This window comes from Hirundo rustica, chromosome 6, assembly GCF_015227805.2.
Source record: "Hirundo rustica isolate bHirRus1 chromosome 6, bHirRus1.pri.v3, whole genome shotgun sequence".
Classification (NCBI taxonomy): domain Eukaryota; kingdom Metazoa; phylum Chordata; class Aves; order Passeriformes; family Hirundinidae; genus Hirundo; species Hirundo rustica.
The window spans coordinates 24,974,669-24,995,460 of NC_053455.1; the positions used below are offsets into that span (position 1 = coordinate 24,974,669).

General features: G+C 47.3%; 1 protein-coding gene across 1 annotated transcript; it reads left to right on the forward strand.

The window, feature by feature from the left end:
* Positions 1-3,093: 3,093 nt before the first annotated feature.
* NKX2-8 (NK2 homeobox 8) lies at positions 3,094-4,913 on the forward strand. Its single transcript, XM_040068433.1, has 2 exons — positions 3,094-3,259; positions 4,369-4,913. The coding sequence occupies exons 1-2, from the start codon at positions 3,094-3,096 to the stop codon at positions 4,911-4,913; spliced, it is 711 nt and encodes a 236-aa protein (XP_039924367.1).
* Positions 4,914-20,792: the final 15,879 nt, after the last annotated feature.

The window sequence follows — 20,792 nt, forward strand, 5'->3', positions numbered from 1 at the left end:
AAGAGTACCATTTACTTATTTCTACACATCAGTGTGGGCTTAGGATGTTAAATAGATTAAAAGGCTAAGAGAGGTCACTGAAGTAGACTCTCTTTCTCTCATCCTGACTTTTTTCCTTGCAAAGTTTTTGCACTTTCTTTAGAGTGTCTTTGGCAAACTCCTCTCAAGAGCCACCTCGGATACTGTATGACTTTGTGGCGCTCTGAACCCCGGCCCCGTCCCCTCCTCTGGTCGACCGCCCCCCCACCCACCCCCCGAAACTCTCCTGCGCAGGCATTCAGCAAATATTTGCCTGCTGGGCCAAGATATTAATAAGCCCTTTTCGGTGGCCCTTTATACCCGGGGCGCCCGGGAGCGCGGGGCGGCGGCGGCGCTGCCGGCCGGGCCCGGGCAGGTGAGCGTGGCTGTACCTGGCCGAGGGGGGGCCGCGCCCCGCAGTCCCCCCGCCGGGCGTGGGCTGCCCCGCCGGTGACACGGGCGGTCGGGGCCGAAGGGGACGCGAGGGCGACAGCGGGAGTAGCCGCTCCGCCGAGGATGGACACGTCGTTTCAATTTAATCTCATTTAAAAAGACGTAACTAATAAATTTGTATGGACGGGGCTGCCGGAGACGTAAAGCAGAGTCGATAGTGGTTCAATCCCATTGAACCCTATTGAAAACCATGACAACAAGGAACAAGCTCCGATTTATCCCGGAGAGTTAAAGCACATTGTGGGAAGGCGTCAATCACCTATTATTCTAGATCTGAACAAATGCAAAATCTTGACTGGAACAAATGCTTCCAACAGGTCCGGGACATAGGGCTACATTTCCCTTTTGTTCACGGCCTAGCAGTTGGCATGTATTTGTGCTCCCCTCGCTCCGACCACCCAGGACGGCTGGGAGGCTGTGCTCGGAGCTGGGAGATAACTACTGTCACCAGGCACGCTTGATAGGTGGCTGCAGTAATCACGGCCTGGGAATCGTTTATATGGAGCCTGTCCGGTCTCGAAGAAATATGCGGGAAGGTGGCCAAGTGAAGCCTTGTGCCCCGTTCATCTCGCCCACAAATCTCGCCGATATAAATCTCACCTCTCCCTCGTCGTTATTGCTCTATTGACATTTTCCCCGAGAATCGTAACTGCTCCCAGAAGGGACACCAGGCCAGGGCGGGGAGGGTCGGCGGTGGCCGGGGGCACGCGGGCAGCAGGTCTGGGGGACGAGAGAGGGGCTGGGTAGATGTAATCTATACACAATAGCTTATAGATGCCTGTTTGGACAGGGAAATTAGAACCAACAAAGCGGCCGCGGAGAAGAGCGTATCTGAGCTTGTTTTTGCAGGCCCGCAGGGCACGGCCGCAGGGTTTCGCGACGCTCCCCCGTCGGGGATGAGCTGTGAGAGCCTCGGCCCACGCTCCAAGGGAAGCTGATCTGCAGGGGAGAGGCTGGCTGTCTCCTTCCCTCCAGGCTTTGCTCCATCCAGCCAGACTCTCCTCCCTCTGCTTTCCGAGGCGTGCGCCGGTCCCTCCCGTGACACCGGGGAAGGCTGTGGGGAAGACGGCCGCGGCGGGGGCGGGGGGAGCGTGTCCCTCCTCCGCCCGCTGCGGTCCCACGGCTTGACCCACGCTGCGCCACCCGCGTGAAACATCGCCCCCATCGGTCACTTCTACCGCTGCCCCGCCGCTGGGGACCGAGCCCTGTCACCGCGGCTTTGCATTTGAACGGCACGCTGCACCGCTCGTGTCTCTACCGTGTTTTCTTACGAGTCCTCGGCGGCCACCGAGGCTGGGCAAAGCCCGACCGCAGCTTCGCCGTGGGACGGGGCCGCCCGGTGAAAGGATGAGGAGAGGGGAAGCTGAGAGAAGGTGCTTGTCCCGAGAAGCTACCGCCGGGCGTCCCCGAACCGTGCCCAGACAGTGTCAGTCAGCACCCTCCGCCCGGGGCGCGCCGGTCCTCGGCTCCGTTCGCTGCCTCTTTCGGCAGATGAAGCAGCGGTCGGCAGGGGCGGCAGGGATAAATAGACGCGCAGTGTTTGATCTTTTCTCCCTCTCCCCAGCTGGAGTCGTTTCAGTCACTCGCACATCCCGCCCGAGGGGATATTCCCTGGGTTAGTACAACGCAATCTGGTGATTAAAAAATAAATAAATTTTTAAAAAAATCATCCCTTCCCCCCTCCCGATTCTTCCTTATGGACCGAGTATGCCAAGCTCCCGCCATCATCTTTCTCGAGAAAAAGGTGCACCTTCCATCTACCATGCCTCGGTGAAGACGCAAAAAAAAGCCCTGTCCTAGAGATCCCATTCCTTAACGCACACACCCGCCAGCCTTCCCCGCCGAGAGCTCAGCCGAGGTGTGAAAAATGCCCCGTTGAGGGTAGGAAACCTGCCAACAACAAGGAGAGAATTTGAGGTAGCACTGTAAACAGCCCTGCAAACAAAACAAATAACAACTTAAATTCCTTCCAGATTTAAAGAAAGAGGCAAGAAAGAGGCGGGGGGGTGGGGGGGGTGGAATAAAGAGAGAGAAGCGGGGAGAGGGCTCTCGGCATACTCTGCGGATGTCCTGGGAGGATTCACTTTGTCTGCGGATAGAAGGGACGCTGGTGGCTTCGGTGGCGGATGGAGGGGGGTGGTTGTTGGTCATCCACATGCCACCCAAGATGTTATTCACTGCTAACAATTACCATTATCTGTCCCCACTTTTGGCTAATCAGACAGAATATGTAATGATGACGCCTGTTTCCTGCTGTCTTTGGGAGGTAACGGGTTATTCTCTCATGGGGGTGGCAGGAGGGGGGGTTACACCTACTCCCATTAGGGCTTTAGCACTTGACTAATTCAGGTACTTAGCATCCTATAGACAGGGACGGTTTGAAAGCAGGCAGTGTTTGCAGTGGGGAGGACTGTTTATATAAACAGGACACCTCTGTAAACGACACTAATATTTGAGGTTAGGTGGCGATGGAAAGGAAGGTCCTCTTGAGCCGAGAGATTCCCCAGTAACTGGACGCAATCCTTTCCTCGCAGCTTTTAAAGAAGGGAGTTCTGTTTGGGGTGATTTTTTTTTTTTTTTTTTTTTTTTTTTTTTTGGGGTGGGGGGTGTGCACAACCTACCATGGCCACATCTGGCAGGATCAGTTTTACAGTGAGGAGCATTTTGGATTTACCAGAGCAGGATGTAAATAACATAAAGCAAGCCTCTGACCATCACCACTCACCGGAGAACTGCACCGGCTCGCCGTATCGAGGGTGGATAGAAACAGACAGAAATCACTATCCTTGTGAGTATAAACCGGACAGGAATTCGCCATCCCCGCTCAGTTATCTTTTATTTGTTTCCCCCCTTCCTTTGAGGAAGATGCGAAGCAGTGAATTGACAGTGTACACAGCCTACAGGACCGGGGGAATCCAGGCTAGGAATTTTATATAATATTACTGTATTGCAACAACAAAACCGCTGAAATGCCCCGGCCACGATCTTAAGACAGAAAAGAGGGTTTGGGTTTTGTTGTGGGTTATTTTGGGAGATTTTTTTTTTTTTTTTTTTGCGGCGGGGGGGAGGGTGATAGGTCTGGGCGTGTTCCCAGCTGTGGCAGAACCCAAAATCTCAGGCTGTGTCTACCTCTCTCTGCGCGTTTATCGTTTTAGCCCATTTCCCGGATTATTATTTTTTTTTTTAACCCCCGTTTCACCGTTGCGAAAAACCCTGTCGCTTTGTGCAGAAGGGTTTGAGGCCACCCTACGCCCCTCAGAGGAAAGCTGAGCACCCCCCGTGCCTGGCCTCCCCGAGCTGCCGCGGAGCGCCCTGCGCGCCACCGCCTACATCCCCGCACCTGCCGGCGCGGCGGGCAGGTTCCAGTTCGCACACCCGGCTGTGAGGCGTCTCGGCCGCACCTCGCACACAGAAACGGTGCCGCAGACACACGGCGTTTATTGTATACCTGTGTGCGCAGGGGGAGCTCGTCCCTTGCATGGGTGCGGGAACACCACCGGGATAAGTTAAATATTGAGGTAATCGAGAGGCGAGTGAAAAGCAGTTGTGAAAGGACCGGGCAGCCTCATATTCTGTTTCAGTAGCCAGGAAACACGGGGGCTGGCAGCCCGCGATCCTCGGACTGCGCGCGGCGAAGCGGCCGTGCTCCTGCGGGGATTGCCGGCCGGGAAAAGCGAGTCCCCCACGGGAGGACAGCCCGCTCCGGCCCGCGGGCTAGGTGTACTGTACTCCTGGGGTTAGCTCACATCTCTCGTTGACTGTTGGGATCAATCCGGCCCGGTAGACAGCCGGGGCTCTCCCTGCGAGAGGCGTCTCAGCTCTCGGCGGCCTCCTCCGTGCTTGCCCCGCTCCCGGGCCCCGGCTGCTCCCTCTCTCTAACCCACTCGCTGTCCCCAGCTTCCGACGAGAGCGGCCCGGAGATGAGCTTGCCCGACTCCACCCAAAGGTCGCTCCCCGCCCGCGGCTCGGAGGCCGAGGAGAAGAAGAAGAAGCGGCGGGTGCTCTTCTCCAAGGCGCAGACGCTGGAGCTGGAGCGGCGGTTCCGGCAGCAGCGATACCTTTCGGCGCCGGAGCGGGAGCAGCTGGCCCGGCTGCTCAGCCTCACCCCCACGCAGGTGAAGATCTGGTTCCAGAACCACCGCTACAAGATGAAGCGGGCGCGAAGCGAGGGCCCCGGCAGCCCCCAGCCGCGCCCGCCCGCCCTGCTGCGCCGGGTGGTGGTGCCGGTCCTGGTGCGGGACGGGGAGCCCTGCCGCGGCTGTCCCGCCAGTCCACCGGCGCCCGCAGCGCGGCCCAAGCTGGGCTGCGCCCTGGCGGGATGCAGCGCCCAGGCCGCCCTCACCCTGCAGGGCTACCGAGCCTGCCCGCCCGCCGCCGCCCTCGGCGTCTTCCCCGCGTACCAGCACTTAGCGCACCCCGCCGTCGTCTCCTGGGGATGGTGACAGCGGCGCTCAGCCCTCCGGGGCCGGACTCACGCCGAGGGAGAGGGGCTGCCCGCCCCACCCCGGGCCGTAGCGCGGGGAAGGCGCCGGGGAGCGCCGGGGCGCGGCGCGGTCGGGCTCGGGCGGGCCGGGCGGCGGAGCGCGGCTCCGGGGCGGCGGCAGGCCGGGGCGAAGCTGGCCGGGGCCGCGCTCACCTGTGCCGGCCTCACCCGAGGGCGAGGATGCCGCGTGAGGCGCGAATTTTGTAAAACCTGCGCTCCTCCTCCTCGTATCCGAGAGATTCCATGTTAAAAATTAATGATCATCCTAGCGACCTAGTGTGTTTTAAAATAGCTGACCCTTCCAGTGACTAATAAAATGATTTTAGGCAAATAAATTTTTCCCGGCGGAGAAGAGTAGTTTTGACGATTGGGACAGTTTCGTAGGATTTCTTCCTGTGCTATAAAATCTTAAATACTTGTCTCGATAGCTCCAGTCGAATTTGACGTTCAAGTTCGTTTGTTTTATCCATATGAGCCGGTAAATGGCAAATAAATTTTGGTGCGAGCATCTCACTGTAAACGCGGTGATAATTCCTACGGGAAGCGTGAGCTCGCAGTCTCCCGCTCTGGAGACTCCTGCTCCTCACGACTTTGCGTTTTAAGCGGCGATGTCCTCCACAGTGCCGCTAAGGCAGCATCCAGAATTAAGCCAAACTTTCCGTTAGCTTCAAACTGTTCCAAATTTCGACTGGGGAAGGATAGCCAAGAAAATTATGTTTTGAAATTATTTGATAAACTACCGATTTTATTCCTTTGGGGTGAAAGTAATAACATATATTTTCTGCCAATCGCCAATGGGGGAAAAGCCCTAAACCCTGCTACAAAGCTAAACCCAGGTCCCTGAAATATGGACTAGACCGACTGCTTCCATTCCTCCTACGGCACCTGCGGAGCACGAACGCGGAGGGAATATTTGGGGCAAAAACCCCATGGGGACTGATGCAGACAACGTGGCCGCCCAAGAAAAGGTGTCACGGAAAGGGACCCGCAGAAGATATTTGAGTGGTGATTTTATTATATATAATTTTTTTTTTAATTTATTCCCTGGAAGGGGATCATTTCGGACGAGGTATGCCCCTGGGATGTGGTGTGCTACCTACACATCCCAGGGAGCCCACGGAGAACGAAGCTGGGAGGTGCTGTCGTCGCGGATGGGGCGGCCACCAAAAGCACAGATCGATTTCCGTGGCTGATTTTGGCCGCTTCCCTCTCCAGAATGGCCCCGCTCTCCTCCCAGCCCTACCTTACCGAGGGCTTCGCACCCTCCACCTGGGCGGCTCGGTGTCTCCTCTGTCCTCCGTGAGGGAGGATCAGAGCCAGCTGCGGTGCAGGACAGGCTGGGGAGAAGGAAGGGACGCCAGTCCCACCTACACCCCCTTCCCCGCTGGGACAGGGGGCCGTGCGCCAGGAGGCGGAGAGCGCATCAGGCCTCTGGGATGTGCGAGAAGGACCTGGGGAAACATAGCTTCTCTCTCACCTGGGTTTGATTTTATTAGTTGGTTGGATGGTTGGTTGGTGGGTTTTGATTTTTCGTTGTTGTTGTCTTTCCCCTGCCCCTTTCCCTTTATTTTTCCTCCTGCCACCCGAAATCTTTTTTTTTCCGTCTCAGCTGCTGGCCACCTTGTCTCCCATATGGATGGGGTTATCTTAGAAGAATCTCCCAGAGAATCGCTCCTTAAACCTCCTTTTGTCTTGGAGGTTGAAAAGAGCATTGTTGTGCATGAAAAGGACCTAGACAAAATCCGCACTGTTTCAATTCAGGACTGTTTAATCAGTCCCTAGTGACAATTTTATGGGTTTTAGGTGGTACAATAGCATCTTTTAAAACCTTGTGGCCTTCATGAAAACAAAGGGCTTGAATTTTATGGGCTTACAACTCCAATTAGAACAGTGCCAATGTGTACGGGAGATTATCAAATTTGTATCATAAAACCCCTCTATAATAAATGATTACTGGAAGCTGGGGAGGGGCGGGAAGGGAGAAAAGACTCAGACTTCAAGCAATGGACTTTGTCACATGTAGTTTTAAAAGTACAGATGCTGCCCTGCATTTTAACCCTTTGTGACCCAACTATGCAGCAGGATCATCTGTGGAAATAGTGTGATAACGTCATTAGAAAAGGAAACAAAGACAACGGGACAAGACTGCTCCTCCTCAGCACAAATCTACCTTCCATCAGCTTCCCGAGTGTTTGCAGCATCTCACCTGGATGAGGTCCTTCACCAGGGTCCTTCCCTGGCTCCATCACTCATCTGCTGTCCTGTCCAGGAGTCCACATATGGCCACAGGAAGGCTCTCTAAAATAGGAAGGCTTCCTTAAATTACTGCTTTTATGAGCTACTGTACATCCAGGTAATGACAGAGGATGTCCTTCCCAATCCCAGTGGTTTTCTCTGATAACTGGCTGATGTGGGTTTCTTCACAAAAACTGTGCAATTTGTGAGTGTTGCCTTTTAGCAAGTCCAGGGAGGGGGAAAGGTGCAATTCCCAGGCACTGGCAGAGGCTAACGAGATGCTCTTGCCGGGTGAGTGAAGCCATCTCAACAGGGGTGCAGGGAAGATGGCAGAGTCATGTTCAAGCATGAAGAAAAGCAGCCCTTTAAGTTAATACGGCCAAGTAGAAAGAAGAATGAATTAAATAATGAGACAATTCAATAGTCTATGGAGAGAGATGTACAGTAAAGAAAAAGTCTTGAGGAGGATAGGGTGGGACTGAAAATATTATTTTTTCCTGACAGAAATAAATTAATCTGTCTAAATTTTAACCCCTTTTAGTGAGGAAAATAGTTTACCACTGGTTAAGCTGTATCTAGGAGATACTTCTTTAAAAGTGCCATTGATAACAGCTTTGGGGCAAGAGAAATTTAGCACCTTTCAGCATATTTTCTGTTACTTTGACTTTTTTTTTTTGATAAGGCACGAAATCATCTCAGTTGTTGGTTTAGATTTTTTTGCCTCCTCCTCAAAGGGGTGAGTGCACAGTTTCTGCCTTTTCTTTCTTTTCCCCACCAGGTCTCATTGTTACTTTCACCCAGCAAATAGGCCTGTGAATTTCACTGAAACTAATGAATAAGCATACCACGATCAAGACCTAATGCCATCTTCAGCTAATGAAAAGCATTGCTAGCATCATCAAACGTATTCCTGGGTGCTTTTTTCTTAGTCAGTAAATAAACAATTGAATTTGCAAAGGCCCAGCCCTGTTTCAGTGGGAGCCCCCCGAGAACATGTTTGGCAACTTAGAACTAAGACATTAAAACAATTCACCAGATTGCCTCTATTTTTCGGATGATACTTCTGAACGAGCACATGTTCAAGCCTCTTTGTGATACTTCATGAACAAGTTGAGTGTTCCCCTGCCAATGCACATCCATCATTCATCTTTGTATATACACATCCCAGGCATTTTGAAAATTACAACAGATGAAAAACGTCGCCTCTGAAGCAGAGTTCTGCCATGCTCCAAATTCTCTTGTCACTGACTTAGGAAAAGCTCCTGGCAGCCTTGCTGTGTGTATGTCTTGGTTAATGACCCATCTGGACTGTGCTGTTAATTAAGTCCAGGTCAAGTCTGTCAAAACTTTCGGAATCTTGTCCTCTTGTACCTCACAACATTTGATAGGAATAGGCCTTCCACCCTTGCTGAATGTCCAGCTGACGCTCTAGGATCACAGTGAGCTCACTTTGTTTTCAGAAACAGCTCGTGTCCAACTCTGTTTGTGGAGAAGCCCAGTTCTGGCTCTCCTGGTACTCAGTGACCTTCACAATTTGCAGTTCATTGTTTAAGATAGCATCTTACTGGACTCGAGTCCCTGATAGCTGCTGCTTCTTGAGAAATGGGAACAGCTAAGATACAAGGAATAGGAGCTTCTGAGCCTTACTAATGGTACTCAGCCTTTTCTTCAAAAGCCTAGGTCGTGCAATTTCCTTTTCCTCAGATGGTGCTTCCAACGCCTAAGCATTGGACCAGTCCCATACATTATTGGCCACCAGGTAGTGAACTCTTTCCAGAATTCTTGCCATGAACAAAGACTTGCAAAACAAAAGTTCCACTCCACTTACATTAAAAAAAATAGACAAGAATTTAAGTGCTACCAGTGTCAACAATGGCAGAAGGACCCCAGACATCTCACGTAATTTTCAGGAGGCTTCTGACTCACTGTGCTGGTTGTAGCTGAGATAAAGTTAATTTTCTTACAGTAGCTAGTATGGGATTGCTTTGAATTTGTGCTGATAATGGTGTCTGATGGTTTGAATTTGTGCTGAAATGGCTGTTGATAATACAGAATTCTTTATGTTATTGCAGAGCGGTGCTTGTACTGCATCGTGGTCTTTTCTGTTTTTCATATTCCCCACCAGTAAAAAGGCTGTGGGTGCACGAGAATGTGGGAGGAGACACAGGTGGGACAGGTGACCCCCACCGATCAAAGGGATAGCCCATGTCATATGGCACCAAGCTCAGCGTTTAAAGCAGGAGGAAGAAGGAGGAAGAGTGGCTGTTCAGAGCTCTGGAATTTGTCTTCTCCAGTAACTGTTGGTTGTGGTGGAGCTCTGATGAACACTTGCCTGCCCATGAGAAGAAGTGAATTGTTTTTGCTTTGTTTATATGAGTGACTTTTGCTTTCCCTCTTAAAGTGCCTTTATCTAAACCCATGAATTTTCTCGCTTTCTTCCTTTCACTTCTCTCCCTTCTCAGGGGTAGAAGGAGCAACTGGCTGTGGGTGCTTAGTTGCTGGCTGGGGTTAAACCATGGCACTCAGTTTAAAGCTAACTTCCTGTGGGAAAGGAGGCAATGGATGGAGAGTTACCCAGAGCAGAAAAGTTGCTTTATTCTCCTTAAGCATGGAGCTCAAGTAACACTCAGGAGCAGAGGAGCTAAGATCAATAGTAACACCATTAAAATGATTTTTGGAAGTCACACATCTACTGGGTGTAACAAGCCTAAGGAGATCTCAGTCTGCCACTAAGCACAGATTACTGAGCTATGAGATCAGGTTGCTTTTCATCATATTCAGGCTCACAATTGCCTTCTAAATTATGAAGGAAATCAGCTCTCTAGACCAAGGATACTGGTAGATGCCAGTTTTCATCCTGTTTTCTCCAGGATGAGAGAGATTTAAAAGAGGTCATAAAGTGTTCTAGAAAAAGCAAGAATATCTTCAGAACACAGATATAACTTTTTTAATATTCAGGGCCAACACAGAGAAAAGTCCATTTCTGACATCCACTGGTTTCAGGTGGCCTTCCTGAATAAAAGGAGACCTAGTCATTTACTTATTCACAGGCCTCTGCTCAATCTAATTCTTAAACGTCAGAGTTAGATATCCTCTTCAGAATCTGACAGAATTTTATTCTAGATAAATACTAGAGTTATACTTTAAAAGAGAAAAGAAACAAAGAGACACAGCAAAAAGACACAGGAAAACGTGTAACAACAGTGAACAGAATAAATCTCGCCACTTTTTGTGCACAGGATGTATTCTCATGGGACTGTCCCCGCTGCTTTTGAACAGTCAGGGGCATCTCCCATGCAGGAGAGCCCTGCTCATTAGTTCACAGTGTGGACAGAAATGATTTCTTGACATTCCCACAGTGCTTGACTTTGCAGTATTTGTTGGCAGGAAGCATCTGACTTTTTAGAGTCGGAATGCTGTTTTCCTACTATGTCCTTATTTTCCTGTTTGATTTGGTGGGGGGATTTGGTACTAAGGTAATGGCTTTATGTTATTCAACACTAACCATGATTCTACTAAATCATAAATATAGCCACTTAAAAATATAATAAAATATCTATCTGAAGATTAAAAAAACCTTCTCTTGTTTGTGTGCATCCATATAGAGTTCCGAATCAGACACATCTGCTTTCTGCAAAATGCAGTATCATCCACGAGAATTGCTTTGCCATCACACTTCAGAGAAGTCCTCTTCTGTTGCTCACTGGGCACCATTTGGGAGGTCCTCATGATCTGTTGCTTTCAGGGGTTTCATGTTACCAGACATCCTTCTGCGCTATTTGTACAAACAGTAAAAAGGTGGATGTGACAGTTTTGACTCATCTTTTCCCTTAACTTCTCCTACACTAGCCTCAGGATGCTACTGTTGGTATCTTTAATGCTGAAGTTCTGCCTTCATCACCACAGGTTTTTCCTCTGTGCATGGTTTACCTGCCTTCTGTTGGTGGCTGAGATGGTGTTAATATTCTGTCTTCCCCTTTATATTATTTTTATCTCAGTAAATTATCTCTCTATTTTCTTCACTCATGTCTAATATAATGATCTTGGGGAAATAATTTTACTACTGTGTAACCTTCAGACTCAGTTTTCAGAGTACCAATGTGTATGTGTGTGAATCCTGTATTTTTTCTATTTGAATTTGGCTACTGAAAAATAACTTTATCTATGCTTCAAATAAACCCAGACTTTATTATTGCTTTTGGCTTTGAGTTTAAATATTCCTTGGGCAGTAGAGAGTTGAGTTTTCAGTGTACTGAATTTTCAAGACACTACAGGAATACTGTTCTGGTGTTTACATTTTAAAAAGATGTTGAAGGACTCAAAAGCCATTGTGGAGGAGCTGCATGTAAGGTGAAGGTTTGGCCATCATCCTGTAGAGTGAAGGCTGGGGTAGGTGCCCTGTCTATTTCAGCTTGCCAAAGAGGCTGGTGGAGCAGCTGAAGTAAAAACACTCACACAGCAAACATCATCTTGGGCATAAAAGGCCTTTCTGTTCAGCTGGCAAAGTTTAACGAGGTCCAGTTGTTTGACAAAACCTCCTCTGAAATTTGTCGAAACTCCTAACCAGTAGAATAATAAGGCATTTTTTACCAGGATTTGACGGCAAAATCCCTGACTCTGAAACAATTTCATGGGGTATCTGAGTAAAAATATTCTCATTTAGTCATAGATATTTGCCTTGTGCTAAGAATGGGTTCCAGGAATCACTATGGCTCATAGATATTAGAGATGAGAGTGCTTGGTCAGAACTGACCCTTCTGACCTTTAAGTATGAACATTTATGTATGTCAGGTACCAGAAAGCAAATTATCACCACTCTTGAGCTACTTTGCTTTCAGATAACCATGAAAGAACCAGGTATATCTAGAAAGCTCTTCAATGCTGCAGTTGCATATGCCAGTCACCAGGTAAATGGCTTGCCTAGAAGAGTTGCTGAATTTGAGGCGGATGCAGTGCAAGGATAGTGGTGAGGCTGTGCGACATTACGGGCTCTTGTTTGCTGCATGGTGTGGCCCCGCAGCCCACGCTGCCGATGGCAGGCGCTGGCTCTCCTGGGCTGCTTGAAAAATCTGCATCCAGCTGCACGTAGCACTCTCTGTGTCTATTCCTAGCAGCACCCGCCTACCAGTGTGCAGATATCCTAAGGCAGGGCTGATAGCAGAAGTCCAGATCCTCACCCTTCTCCCCAGCACCATTTCCCCCTGTGCTACAGCAGCGTGAAAATCACTCACACTGCCTTAGGTCTCCTTTTGGTCACTGTCCTTTCTCCCTCTAGCACTGACTTCACAGAAAATGGGGGCTGCTAAGGACATCTTCAGGCTAGGTTTCCAAGGGCACCTTGTAACAGCTGGGAAAAGAGTTGAAAAAATCGGGAGGCTGAGGAAATGTATGTGTGACTGTCTCGCTTTTTCTTTCCCCTTTCCTTGCTCTCTCTCTCCACCATCAGGCTATGCCTACTATGGAATCAGGCCAGTAGCTGCTCCTAACAGCCTCACTTTGCATTTTTCACTATTGTCATTGTATCAGCCAATCATGTGAAAAAAATGACATATTGACTTGGCAGGTGCTTCTGTTTTGAACATGATTAAATAACTTTTTATTGTCATCTTCAAAGCATTTTTACGGTCATTTACGGAGTGAAAGGGGCTCTGATTTTGTGAGTATCTGCCAGAATATGTTTGATCCTGTCATCATTTCTTCAGAAAATCACGCGCCCGTAGCTAGAGCACAAGATACGGTAAGTGCATGAATCGTCCATTGCCCTCTGCACTTACAACACTGCCTTCATTGTCAATGATAACAACAGCAGGGGAGAGATCTTGGGAGTTAAACTACCTGCTGTTTTCTCCTTGATGTTTGAGCTCTTGGATGCTGCATGAATCCCAGAGATGCAAGGAGTCACTTCTTTGCTGATGCCTTATTTTATAGGTTGTTTAAACATGGTACGCTGTTGTAATTAGAGCCAACAAGAAAGGAGGATTTCTGTTTCACAGGAGATGCTGGGTGTTTTATTGTGCATCGTCAGCGTGGCAGAATTACAGCACTGATGGGGACCTGGGCCGTGCTTTGCTGCTGCTCTTGGACGCTCTCTGTGGACTTCCCTTGGATGCACAATTCTGAGCTCCCATCAAGCTCCCACATATTGAGCAATATTCACATGTACCCCTCAAATTTCCCAATTCCACTGAATCAGCACTTTGCTGGGGGGGAAAAAAAATAAAAAAATAAAAAATCCCCAGCTAGAGCACTCCCTGTCAGCAGGATCTATCTATGCAACAGCCTTCAGTGACCTTCATCTGGGCTTACAGTTTCTGTGTACATCAAAATAGAAATACTTCTTGCTAGATGAGTTAGGCTAGTAATATTGTGTGCATGAAGCAAAGAGAGTTACAAGTAGCACATCTTTGTTTAAATTTAGCAGTAACCAGCTGGCCACATTCTGTAGGAAGCAGGAAGGGAGGAATCACAGGGAGGAAGGGATCTGATGAAAAATCAAGCAGAGGCTATAAAAACATTTCTCTAAAATGGCAGCATAATGAAAAAGGGATGCCAAGCAAAGAGCTTACTGATAATCTGTGTATCACTCATAACATATTCCAGCTAGCTCAGCCCTTGGTTTGGAGGGGACATGCAGGTGTTGGGAAGGAGCATTTCCCACGCATGGTATTTTCTGCAGGATTCTTTTCCACAGGCAAAACTTACTTGTACTTCATTAACACCCTTTGAGACAGGCTGTGAAAGTGCAAGGTGAAAAAGGCAGAAAGTTGATGAAAATGAGTGTCAGCATTCCTGAGAACAACCGAAATGAGTCTGAGAGCAAAGGCTTGAGTCTCCAAAAATCCCCAAAAACCTATGGACTAAGTGGCTCCATCTTTCCCTCATTTTCATGCTCCTTAGTCCCCCAGGACTATTGCTCCTTAACTATTGCTCTGCCATCTGCATTTCTTTGAATGCCTTTCAAACTTCCCTTTGACCGCCATCACTTTTCCTCTCATAAAATTATTAACAGAGAAATGAAGCTCATATAAAATCAGTTCTCATGGAACAATTTGAAAGACAAAAGAATCTGTTAATAATAACAAGGACCTCTGACATTGCAACAAAGCAGCTCCTCACATCAGGAAGGCAAAATCATTTGTTTTCAGGACTTCTTCCTTTTGGCTGGAAATGTAAAAGGAAGGAGACTGTAAGAGATACCTTAGACTCACATGAATATCTCTGACTGTGCTGGGTCTGGCTGAGCTGGAGTTCATGTTTCCCACGGCAGCCCTCACAGTGCTGTGCTTTGCACTGGTACCTAGAAAGGTGTGGATAACACACCAGTGCTTTGGCTACTGCTGGGCAGGGCTGGCACAGCATCAGTGATGTCTATCAGCTCTCACCCCCACCAAGGGACTGGGTGCATCCTAGGAGGGGGCACAACCAGGCCAGCTGATCCGAATTGATCGAAGGGATATTTACACCATCGGCTCAGGTATAACAGTGAGGGAAAACAGGAGGAATGGGGGGGTGTTTGTTGTGTACAGTGTTTGCACTCTAGAGCAACTACAGGTGCTGAGGCCCTGTTTCCTAGTAAGTGGTTTAACATCCCTAATTGATGGGAAATAGAGAATAAACCTTTTTTTTTTTTTTTTTCTTTTTTTTTTTTTTTTTTTTTTCCCCTCAGCGTAAGAGCATGCAAACTTCTGCTTTAGTAAACTGCCTTATCTCAACCTATGGGTTGTTTTCTGTCTTATTTTCTCCTCCTTGTTCAGCTGGGATGGGGAGCGGTAGAGCAGCTTGGTGGGCACCAGGTGTCCAGCCAAAGTCAACCCACCACACTAACGAAGGAATATTTCTGGCTATATTACTGTGATTATGCTCATGTGCCTATGCCACATGTTCAAGACCGTGCTACACAAGTATTAAAGATCAATGAGTCAGATCTCAAAAACCATGAGCCCAACATAAATCATCACGAGATTTAAAGAAAAAGGGATAATCTTTTTGCCTCCCAGTTTCTGTCTGAAGAATAATTTTGTTCTTTGATCTATTTTGCCTTTTCAGAAGAGACCTTTAAGCTCAATGAGATCTAAAATGGCTTGTATTTGCATGTGCTGTCACTTCATCAATTGACCTCAAGGACTGGGACACTGAAAATATTAGTGGCAGACCTGTGAAAATAATGAGTTGATGAATTCTACATTTTCAAAGTCCTGCTATAAAATAATCTGCCTCTCATGTGTTTAGCTGTGGTGGAAAGGTCCCTTCAGCCTTACTCTTACCTTTAAAAGCATGACCCAGCTATTCAGATGGTGCTCATCACCACAGCAGCAGGAACATCATCCCTCCATCCATCCATCCCCAGCTGAGGGTTTGACCTGATTAATTTCATCACCTGACATTGATATATGTGTAATATATGTTTCCCCCCTTCAAATGTACACAGCTCTAGTCCACAGTCTTTGACTAATGTACTATCTTTATTTCTTAGAACAGCACTTTGCCAGTATCTGTACTCCAAATTAGCAACAGATCCTTTGAAACAGTGACTCCCCATCCACTTAATTTCCCTTCAAAACCCAGCTTCAGGGTATTGACCCTCTGGATTGCTTGGAACAGCGTCCATGAAGTTGCCGGAGCAGCCGTGCCACAAACGTGGAAACGTTCACGGGGCTTTCACTGTGCACCTGTCACAGGCCAGAAGCCACAGGGCATTCCCAAAGCCCCCTAACACCTAGACCCCCAGGACACTTGTACATTGTAACAATTAGACTTCTTACATTAACAGCTAATGCCCTACTGGAGAAAAAAGAAGGAAATCAAGGTGAGAGAAAAAGTAAGTGAAAGAGAGAAAGAAGAGAACACGCACACAGAAAGGGAGAAAGCAAAAGTGTGTTGTCATGGGTTAGCCATGTTCATATCTTGGGAGATCTGGAGTCTCAGATGTGACCACTGCAGGGACAGATGATGTGCAGGTGAAGTGGCTGAAGTAGCATAAGGAATGCAGCCACTGAGAGTGTGATTTTTGTGCGCTGTGTAACTGCGAGGCAGTTCTATGGTGCTAACAGTTTTCATGCCAGCTGACCTCCTGTCAGCCTGCTCCTGTGCTGCGCTGCAGAGAGGGGCAGCGTGGACAGCACATCCACACCTGACTAACCAGGGCTTGGGGAAGCCAAGCCTTTACCTCATGCTAGCTGGGGGTGATGGGGAGATTCATCCTGGCCTGTAGAGCATGGTGCCTCCCACGCTTGTTAGATCACAGGATGGTCCCAAACAGGTTTCCTCCTACTCTTCTGGTCACCCTTCTGGGCCCCTTTGCGATTTGGTCTGGCTTTGTAAAGCCAGAGCAGCATATATAGGGTAGGTCAGGTGGAAGAAGTCTGACTTATTATATTTGCTGAAACATCTTTCTTAACTGCTAAATATTGTACAGAGTAAAAGCAAAGATTTTTTTTTTTCCACCTTGCTAATCAGGAAAGAGGTAGATCTTAGCAAAGAGACAATTATGAAAATCAGGAAGCAATTTAATTGTCTGAAAACAGCTTAATTAGGGAGAATATAATTTTCTTAAATGATAGTAATCATTTTCCTGGGGATTAAAGAATAGCAGATCTTAACTTCAATGAAAATAAGATTTGCTATCAGAAACAAAAACAGTTGAAAAAATAATGAAAATAAATAAGTTAATAAATAATAAGTTACATTTTGTTGTTTGTATGTGGGTTTTGGGTTTTTTTAAATTTTGTTTTTCAGGGGTTTTGTTTGTTTGTTTTGTTTACTGTGTAGATATGGAACCAGTACCTATCTACTACAGAACACCTTCTAAGCCTGTCAGCAGGGGAACAGCTCCACATTGCAGTAGGAGCTTTCTAAATGTATGGCAATAAACCAGCAGAACGTTCCTCACTGGCCAAAAGAGAAGAAAAATAGTACAGTAAGCAAATAAATGCATTGAGGATGCAGTGTTGCTGGACACTACACACTTCAGAAAACTGTCACTCAAGACTGTTAGGGGTGTACTTGGAAGCCTGAGTATACAGTCTGAAAGCTCCTGCATTGACCTGTACTTCTAGAGTGATAGCTAAGGCCTGCCTTGTTCAGGGAAACAATCACTTGCTTAACTTCAATGAAAACCTCATGATCTACCTACCTCATGCTTATCCAGAGGCTATTTCATGGGAAAAATAAACAACAACTGTTCCATGCACAGATATATTTAAGTGTCTTTTTATTTGCAAAATTCACCCTTCAAACACCAGGACATTCCAGAATTTACACTGATATAAACTTTAGGCAAGGGATCATACTGAATTTGTCCAATGAAGTCTCTGCCTCAGTGCACAACGTGGCTGGAATTCCTAAGAAGACGATTGCACAATGTTTTGTATTTTCCCAGCTCTTCACATTATTTTTCTCAAGTGAAAACATACACAAATGGCAGAAAATCTTTTCTCTCTCCTGTGAATATCACGGTAAGACACTGGAACAGGCTGCCCAGTGAAGCTGTGGATGCCTCAACACTGGAAATGATCAAGACTGGGTTGAATGGGGCTCTGTGCAACCCAGTCTAGTGGAAGAGGTTCCTGTCCATGGCAGGGGGGTTGCAACGAGAGGATCTTTAAAGTCCTTTCCAGCTCAAAACTTTCTATCATTCAGTGATTCAATGGCAAGATGGCTGAGCTAATCTCTCAGTTTGTTGAAGTTAGAAGGGCCATCCGTTTCCCTTCCCATCCCAATTTTGGGCAACCATAAAATGCAGTTCCTTTGAAAAACAGGTCCTTACAAAATGCATTTCCGTACTGCCACAGGAAAGCAGTACATCAAGGACTGAAAAATACTGGTCCTACGGAAGGAATAAGGAAAAGATAGCTAGGAAACAGAGTCTGAAAGAGATCTAGTAAATCAGTTCATGGAAAAAGACATACAAATAGAGGGTTAAAAAGGCTAGCGTAATCCTCGGATTTTGAAGAACAATTTAGAAAGCCAGAGGAAGGGAGTGATTTTGCTCCACCTCTGCTTCTCTTGAGATCAGTGCTAGATCACTGTGTCTATTGGCTATACCCATATCTTCAAAACACATTGCAGGCCAACATGCAAACAAGCACCACAAACTAATCCAAGAAAGGTCAAAATATAAGGCTAAAATGCTTGAAAAATTATCTCTGCTCAGCTTAACAAAAACAAGACTGAAACATCATTTCATTGTACTGTAAAGATCTCTTCCCAGAGACACATGGGGTTATTATGCAAGTAATTATGTGAAGAGACATACGCGGTTTTATTCCTTAACCCTTTGCAGTAATAGGGCTGATGTCTCTTCAGTCCAGGCAGAAAATCAGAACAAAAACGAAGGCTGAAAGCCAGACAAGCCCTATCTTGGAGCAGCTCATGCCATTGGAAATGTGCAAGCAGTTAGCTGAGGTAAGGACTCCTTTAATGAAGGCTGGAGGCCCCTGTGCAATGCACATTTAAATCACACTCAAGGCTCAAGGCAGAGTGACATGGAATGATGGATGACATACAGGAGGCCGGGCAACATGATTGATTGATTTCTGATTTTATTCTTGTCAGTGTAAATCGGTGCAGAAGCAATACTGCTAATAGGTCTGGGCTGAGCACTGTGGCTCTGAGTCCAGTTTTGCAGACTAGATCTTCAGAACAGGAAGCAGGATGGCTTTGAGGAGAACTGCAGAAAAGAGGATCTAACCCCACTTTCCAAGGTAAATTCTAACTCAAGCATTGCATCTTAAATCTTAACCTTCCCACTCAACCATTGTGATTGGAGAAGCTGTTGTTTTGGCTTGTATCTCTTCCTGTTAAGCAGGTTCTTTTTTCAGGCTGAGTAGCACCTTTCACCAACAGTGCTCAGGCTGAGACTAAAAATCCTACTTGTAGAGTAAGTCACTACTTAATGCAAGAATGGCTGTGGCAGAATCTGGCTGCAGTGCTGCTCTTGTGTTGAGGAGCACTTTAGTCACCATCAGCCCTTGTTTGTTTTCATCAGAGAATCACTTACAGAGTCAAGAAGTTCTTCATGGAGGCGTGCAAGATCTAAGAAAATATATTATGTAAAATGTGTATTAAATGATGTTTAAAGGAGGGTTTTTTTAAAGCCACACAGGTTCCTAACTGGCTATGTGAATGCTGAAGCTTAGTTTTTATCCTTCGTGCCTTCTTCCTGCCTGGGGTCGGCAGCACAGAATATGAAAACCTCCTCTGACACGTGCTCAGCCTCACTGTATTCTTTTTAAGATGCCAGTGCAAAAGGAATTATTTTTTTTGTTTGCAGTTGTGGGATTAACATAATTTTCTGTATTTTTTTCTTTTTCTCCCCAAGGATATTTCTACTTGTTTAACTCTCTTTCTTAACTAGAGCAGAGATTTTGTTGTTGTTTTGGATTTCCTTACAGAATGTGGATCCCCAAGCACAATCTCTCCTTGCAAAGAGGCTATGTGGAAGCCGAGGTACAGGTGTATGAGGGAAGAGCAGTCCAAGTCTGGTTGTCCATGTCTTGAACACTAGCTGAGAATGTAGAATTTCAAAAAGCAAACCTCTCCCCAGCGGGACAGTGCAGCTGCATTCTTACTTCACACAGGCTGAAAACCAAGTGGGAACAGATCTGCCTGTGGGATCCATAGGGATGAAAAGGCAAAGGGTTAGTTGACAGAAAAAACAGATAACCTGAGAGCATCTCTAGAGATGTTAAGTTTCAACAAATAACTGCAGGAGCAAACCCTGGCCCTTTCCACCTTGCAGGGACTGGCACAGACAAGGATGGGGGGCGCTTGTATTTCCTGTGAGAGCGCTTGTGTTGGCACCTCCAGACCTGCAAGTTCCCACAACCTGGGGAAAAGACAGCAGGGATTGAATTGTGCAGCCAAACAATGCAATTCCCACCAAATCATGGAATTTTTCAGTCCATCATCCCAGTGAGAACAGCAAATTGCTGGTAATCTGCAGAGACGTGAGTAGGAACATATTCCATGAGTATGGAAACGGTACAGTGAGAGAAGTGTGAGGATGAAATTACTATAGCTGCAGAGAAGTAATAGAAACTATTAATAGAAAGAGAAATTTGGTGGATGACAAGTTGACTGTCAGCCAACAGTGTGCCCTTGGAGCCAGGAGGAAGAATGGTATCCTGGGGTGCATGAAGAAGAATGTGGCCTGCAGGTTGGTGGAGGTGATCCTCCCTCTTTACTCCATCCTTGTTGGGAGGAAAGGGTCAAAACCAGAAGATTTGGCAAAGAGGAGGGAATATTTTTGTGCAAAGTGACCTTGCCGGTTGGAATGCTAAAAACGTTGGCGTGGGAAAACTCCGATTATTATGCCTAGTGTGTTCATCCTCTGCCTGTTTTGAGTAGATTCCTGTGTAGAGATAACACACTCTCACACACAGGTCTGAGCCTCCTGCTGGGAGAGGGAGCATAAAAGCACAGCCTCATGATGAACTGCACAGGGCAAAGCCCTTTGATCTATTCCTGCTGCCATTTCCCACTAGGATGAGCTAAGCTTAATGGAGCCTGTGTCCCCACGAGTCTCTTTAGTCTGGGATGAACTCAGCCCGACACAGCCTGTGCCCCTGTGAGTCTCTCTTCACTGGGAAGAGCGAAGCCTACC

Bases quoted from the DNA above. Each gene is read 5' to 3' on its own strand.
- NKX2-8 (XM_040068433.1), top strand. From the start codon at position 3,094: ATGGCCACATCTGGCAGGATCAGTTTTACAGTGAGGAGCATTTTGGAT. The intron at 3,260-4,368 runs GTGAGTATAAAC...CGCTGTCCCCAG, and splicing joins AGACAGAAATCACTATCCTT to CTTCCGACGAGAGCGGCCCG.